Here is a 6,914-nt window from a genome sequence, read left to right as displayed (position 1 = left end):
GGTAATAAACATTGTGTATAAGTTTTATAACATTTGGTTGAGGCAAACTAAAGTTAGAGAACGGAAACCAATTTTGGGGACGTACGGGACGGACGGACAAGGGTAACACTTAATGCCCCCTCCGCTACGGCGGGGGCATAAAAATGAGTTAACTTCATATGAATATGAAGATATCATGTATTTCCATGATAATATATTAAAGATGATTAGTTATGCCAAAAAATAAAGAGCATATATGGCATACTTGAACATTTATAAAATTTGCCAATCAAACAATTACCATTGTAAATAATTACTAAATATCATTTTAGTGTGTTTCATTCTCAATTTTATTTTTATTATAAAGCACATGTATACTGAGAAAAAAAAGTTTAGAAACATATATTTTTAATTTAATATATTTTAACAAACAAACTACTAGTATACTTTTAAATATAACAAATAAATATAAGTTTACAAATACATGTACATAATATAAACTATTGTATTGATTGTACAAATGTTTCTTGTTTGGATATTTTAAATTAGTTAATAAAATGTTTTGTTTGATAGCAATAGTTTGAAAAATATCTTCATGTCCTATGGTCACCAAAGATGAAAAAAGTGGTGACCATATGCCTGAAGTGGATGAAAAATGTGTTTGTCCTACTGTGGTTTGCACCGGCCCCACCTGTCTGATAAATATTGCACGGTCCCTAAGCTCAAATAAAAATAAAACAAAAGCAAATGAACAGCGCTTTGATTGTTGTTATTAACCTCAAAGTCACAAAAAGCCTTCAACATGGAGTAAAACCTCACTGCAAGTTAAAGTTTGCCCTTAGCACCTGTTTTCAGTGGCGCTTTGCTAGACGTCGATCACGCAATGTCTGCGGGGTAATTATATAGATTATAGCTTGCACAGAAATACCGAAATAAATTAGCCGGCAGTATCACTGTAACATATAGAAACGATACGAACATTTATACAACCAAGGTACACAACACGATTTACACCAAGATGTCGTTAAATAAAAATGGATAACCTGCATTTATCATGCTTTTCAATAACATGTGATCAAATTGCTGAAAGACCCCCTCCTAAATTATTGAAAAGTCATTTTGCATTGACAATAATATGTTGGTTTAAATTAGATATATCCATTTGGGCTACTCAATGTGCATGTATATAATACATACATAAGATAATTTGACAGGGAATTGCTTTACACATTGTACATAAAGACGCTTACAAAAATTACTAAAATATTGGATAGTATAACAGATCACACAAACCCCTAACTTCCGACTTCTCTGACAAATAGACTTAAACCAGCAGTGAACAACATATGGTATAAAAAAGCCCGACTTTGCAAATACATTGTAATTCAAGAGGAAACTGCATAACAATTAATAAAAACGGCTGGTACACCACTGTTCAAGGTTAAGCGATCACAAACCTGTTTAACCTCGCAGGATTCTGTATCTGCCTTTTTTCAAGTTAAAAGTCATTAACTGTAAATCAGTGGTTGTCTTTGGTTGTTGTCTGCCATATTTGTTTTTTAATTATTGTTTTTAGCATAAATCACGTCGATGGTTTTCTTTTTTGAGTAGTTTTACATTTTGTCATACCGGGGCATTTTATACATATAGATTACTATACGTTATGGGTTTTGCTCATTGTTGAATGCCGTAAGGTGACCTATTATAGTTGTTTACATCGATCTCGTCCTATGGTGGACAGTTGTCTCATTGACAATCACACCACATCTTCTCGTTTCTATATTAAAAGCAAGAAAATGAAGTTTAACTGACAAAACTATAGGACCCTATAACTCAAGCACATGGAAACGTTTTACAGCCCCATCGTGCATGTTTTGATTTCTTTCCCGTGTTACGTAGTGTTTACTTTTTCATTCCTTCAATCGAGGTGAAATGGGGAGAACTGAGTGCGTAAAAAATAATTAAATGCATAACCCCGTCACAGAAGTGTCAGTGAGAAACCTTGTTGGTGGTCTTCTTTAGTTTACTTTTTATATCTATGCTGGTCAGCTTTACGGATTAAAAATGTATATGAAAAAGTTGAAATGTCACGTCATTTGTCAAAGTGGCTTGCCACATGTTCGACAAGCTATACCAACTTGTATTCTAGTGAGCTAACTAATACAATATTTTAGTCTTTGTTTTCGTAGTTTCATTATAGGAATACAGTGAAACATGGGAAACCAAATGAGGAAAGACTTACCGGAAAAAGACTTTGAATATCTAGAAAAACATACAGATTTCCGGAAACCGGATATTATGGAGTTTTATAAAGAATTCATGGTGAATAGCTTCAAACTACATGCATGTAACATATGACAAACACATACAAATGTTGTTCTTATTTTTGCCACGATAAATAGAAGATCGATTTTTTTTTTATTGATCAGCTATTTTACAGTATTAGTTTTATTTAAATTTTTCATTCATTTAATTGTATAAAGAGAGATTCTGAAAATGGAAATGACTATTACAATGTCCGATAAATCTGATATACTATATTACGTCTAAATTAAAACATTAGTTAGACCCTCGTCAGCATTGAGACTTTTTAGGATGGAAAAATGGGATTTAAATTAATTAATCAATTTTATAAGCATTACAGATAATGGTAGCCGGGCTATAGATTACAATGATTGTAAAATAATGGTTACTAGTATTAAATATAGTCAATAGTGTTTTGAATGGATGAGAGAGACTTTTGAATCAAATCAGCAAGCAGAAAACCCTTTGCAACCAACAATGAAGTCTTAGTATTTGTTTGTGGGCTTGACAAGTGAAATTATAGCTGGATGAAAATTGACGACATCTTTTTCAAAGTTTCCCGTTTCACGATATTTGTAAACCTTCGCATAGTTTGTATCTCATTTCAGAAAATCAATCCGGATGGAAATATGAAACTTGAAGCTTTTCAAGACTTTTTGAAAGGTTGTTATAAAGAAAATAGTTCCGAATTCGCTGAACGTTATTTTCATGCTGCAGATAAAGATAAAAGTGGGAAAATAAATTTTAAAGAATTTTTATTATTCTTGAACCATGAATGTACTTCAGATCCAGTGGAAAAACTGAATTGGGTGTTCGATTTATTTGACATTGATGGCAACGGTACCATTGAAAGACCAGAAATGATTAAAATTTATAAGGTAACAAGTATATTCTGTATATTCAGCTATATACATTTTGAATTCATTCACACAAATAAACACATTCACGCGCACAGGTACAGCACAACACATTTTTTTTAAAAACATAATACAATTTTTACTTGTCTGACAAGAATATTGTGACATTTCATCAAAAATATGCATACACTGTGCATGCCAGACGTAAAACGTTCTACAAAAAAAATGCAACCAACTCGTAAGTGGACAACAATCTGACAATGCCATGGCAAAAAACGAAAAACGATCAAATGACAGTGTATAAGACACAAAATAGAAAACTAATTAAAGACTGATTAATACAAAACCTACTAAAAACTATGGGTGATATCAGGTGCTCCGGACGGGTTTACAGATCCTGCTCCACATGTTGCATCCATCGTGTTGCTCCTATAAGTACAAACCTGGCGATAATGTATTATTCGTTGGGTCATATTTAAGGAAAAGAGGATGGAAATGTGGTTACGAAGATTGAAACATATTTGTCGTCATCTGTGAAACAGATATTCCATAATGTTCAACCAACTCTTGATGGCGTCCGAAAAATTTTCAAGGGATGATTTCAACTTCAGCACTCGGAATTCTTGATTTAATATCCTTTTTGTAAGCACCAACCCTCTATCAAGGAAATCATGACAGGAAATGCAAGCTCTGGAATATCACTTAGGAGATATATACTCCATACTTGGAAATTTAAGAAACAGGAAGACTATCGAATGCAACCACAACATATAACTTTACCAAGTCAGTTGTAATAGAAACAGGAAATATTATCAATAAATTCAGAACCGCATGTGTTCAGAATTTCTTACCCAATTTGGATTTTATTCTAGTTTGGCTGTCATTCGTATCTAGCAGTTATAGTTACTTTTAATCTTCGGGGTACTAAAACGAGTGATTCACATGAACGCTTACAATGGCAACTTGTACATTTAACGCCAACACCATCAATCTCTACACTTGAATTAGGCAATGGCTTTTTTATAAAATAGTTTTAAATGGTGTTGTTGAAGCAAAGTTCAAATTATCAAATTCAAAAGCCGTTGAAACGTAATAATAACGTGAAACAAGTTTTGTTTTCAAATAAAGGGAAAATGTTCTACCAACTTTTATTCTCTATCTCATGGCAGACTATATTTCGCTGCCTATGTTGTTGAATAACTAAAAGTTGTTCTTTTCGCAGAACCAAAGGACATTGCTCTTGAACAACAAGTGAGCTGCGTCGGATAGAAATCGACTTTATGCAAACGATGTCAACAGTGGCGGATCCAGGAGTGGGGGGGGGGGGGGGGGGGGGGTTTCCGGGGGTTGGACCCCCCTTTTTTTGGACGATCAATTCATTTGAATGGGGACATGTAGTTGGAACCCCCCTTTTTATCCTGGGTTGGGACCCCCCCCCCCCTTTTTTTTTAAATGGTTGGATCCGCCCCTGGTCAATACATCTGTTAATCTATATATAATGTTAAGTACAAGTATCTTAAACTCGACAGATATGTACTCATAAACAATTGTTGGTACACTATAAGTTCAATCTCTTTTATTTTAGTTTTATTGAACACCAATCAAAATAAAACAAAGAAAAGGACTGTATTGTAGCAAATCTAAAAGTATTTCTGAGCTAGCATACTTACATTTATTACAACTTCATTAAATATTTTCTGTGATGAAGGTCTGTTTTTCTCCTCTACGAAAATTGCATGAATTTGAAGTTTAACATTTTATAACATATTATAAGAGTAAATTGGTTCCTTTAGTTCTTTTTGCCTTCCTATTTCAAGGTTAAATTTTGGTATTATACATTTTATTTGCAGACAGTTAAAGATTTAAGGAAGAAACGATCAAAATACGACCCAACTCCAGGACAAATAGCCGATAAAATGTTTGAGATATGCGATAAAAACGTTGACGATAAACTAACAAAGGTAGAATTTATAACTACATTTATGGAAGATCCTGTTTTGTTTGCAATATTCTGTGGAAATATGACAGAAGACGACGAAGAAGACACGTGAAATCTTAGGTTGTCTGTATATTATGATTAAGATGATTCATGAAAATGACAAAAAGATTGCTTTTACATTAAAACTTATTCTGCTTATAAAATTTGCAGTTTCGGTATTTATAAGTTAAAGGTTTGTACGTAGTCCTATATATTTAAACAGTAAATGGAGTGTCCGGTATTTCTTTTAAGAGAAGTCCGGTCTTGCGACATAACTTAAATATAGTGTTTAAAATTACTTAATCGCCGTGTATAGAACGGGGAAAAAATCGCAAAAAGTAGTTTTTTATCCTGAAACTTGCATATGAAGTCTCAAAATCGTCAACACGGAAAACTGGAGAGAGGTGTTTGAGAAAACGAAGCACTGGAAACATTTGCTTCTGCTTGCTGGAAATAGATTATGGTTGATAATGGTTCGGTTCCTTCCGTGCAATACATTATTTTGTGCTAACAATTCTCAAAAAAGAAATTTTGATACTTTTACTTACCTTGATCGCTTTTTCTCCGCTTCAAAACCGCAACCCCGTGTCAAACATGTGGCGTTCTACACGGTGTTAATGTACAGAGTCTACCACTCCTTCAAGTGTGAAAAACTGAAGTATTAACTAAAATACAGAACTTAAGGTAAATTCAACAAAGTTGAAGTCCATAAAACCTGACAAAAATAAACACTAGACTACATCAACCAACGGAACGAATGGAACACAACTTTCATATTACTCACTTGGTACAGGCACTTTCCGAAGAAAATAGTAGGTAAAACCTAGATCTATATAGCTAGCTAAAGCTCCCACTAGTATGAAAATTGTATATAGTTCCGTTGTATTTACAAAAATGGATGAGTAACCCAAACAGACATAATTGGTTAACGTGACACTAGTTGGGATCCAGCAGCCAAAACTCTGTAAACATACACCACAGACACAACACAACTGACTAAAACATTCAAACAAATATACAAATAAATCTAACAAAGAAGGCAACAAAAAAGTGTTTGTAGTTGATAGAACATACAGTATAGTTAAACATAATGACATATACACTTTCCTGATAAAGTACAAATTTAAAAAATATAAATACAAGGGTAAAAAAAATTAAAACATCACTATAAAAGCATCCGAATCGCACCGCTGGACCAATCCCTACAGAACACCCAAAGCACAAATACCGAGTCACGTCAAGAGTCATACGACCAAAACGAGCATAATAGTACAAAGAAAAAAAAAAGGAAAACTGTAAAGTAAATAATTTATTTTTCAATATCATTCGTTCTTTTATTAATTTCAATTGAGTTTCGTCAAAGGAAGGAATGATTTGAGCTAACCCCGTGTCAAATTTACATTTGACAAACCTGTCTTTTTTCAAATTTCATCCTAGCCCTCCCCCCCCCCCCATAAAAATCAAATGGTAGCTCCCTAAGATTCCTTTTCGACTGGGAATCGAATGAAATAGGTCTACATTGTATATCCAGTTTTTTTGTTGCCAAATCTTGAAGGTGAAACAAATTTAAAACAATAAAAAATGAGCCACTCACCTGCATCCTTCTTGGCTTGGCAATTTTCTCTCCTGACATCAGTTGAAATCTAAAAAAAATCTGGTCGTTACAGCACCTTATTATACCATGTGACGTAATAATTTTTTCTAAACAAATATTCATATAACTCTTAATGTCTCGATGCAGACGAGAGAGGTGTAAAACAAAGTTAACCCAGAAGCACAAATGTTTCTTAATATTA

At 33.5% G+C, this 6,914-nt stretch overlaps 1 protein-coding gene across 1 annotated transcript; it reads left to right on the top strand.

Moving 5' to 3' along the window:
- Positions 1 to 2,179: 2,179 nt before the first annotated feature.
- LOC127735554 (neuronal calcium sensor 2-like) lies at positions 2,180 to 5,288 on the top strand. The gene is made up of 3 exons (XM_052245783.1): positions 2,180 to 2,301; positions 2,892 to 3,161; positions 4,991 to 5,288. Exons 1-3 carry the CDS (start codon positions 2,194 to 2,196, stop codon positions 5,189 to 5,191), a joined length of 579 nt encoding a protein of 192 aa, XP_052101743.1. The 5' UTR covers positions 2,180 to 2,193; the 3' UTR covers positions 5,192 to 5,288.
- The last annotated feature ends 1,626 nt before the right edge of the window (positions 5,289 to 6,914 follow it).

Source organism: Mytilus californianus, unplaced genomic scaffold (genome assembly GCF_021869535.1).
Source record: "Mytilus californianus isolate M0D057914Y unplaced genomic scaffold, xbMytCali1.0.p SCAF_3, whole genome shotgun sequence".
NCBI lineage: Eukaryota > Metazoa > Mollusca > Bivalvia > Mytilida > Mytilidae > Mytilus > Mytilus californianus.
Note: the sequence above shows the minus strand (reverse complement) of the source record. Positions and strands in the feature narration are given on the sequence as shown.

What these genes read in the sequence shown, in the direction of transcription:
- LOC127735554 (XM_052245783.1), top strand. Translation starts at nt 2,194, where the DNA reads ATGGGAAACCAAATGAGGAAAGACTTACCGGAAAAAGACTTTGAATAT. An exon ending in AGTTTTATAAAGAATTCATG is followed by an intron (nt 2,302 to 2,891) that starts GTGAATAGCTTC and finishes ATCTCATTTCAG; the next exon opens with AAAATCAATCCGGATGGAAA. An exon ending in AAATGATTAAAATTTATAAG is followed by an intron (nt 3,162 to 4,990) that starts GTAACAAGTATA and finishes TTTTATTTGCAG; the next exon opens with ACAGTTAAAGATTTAAGGAA.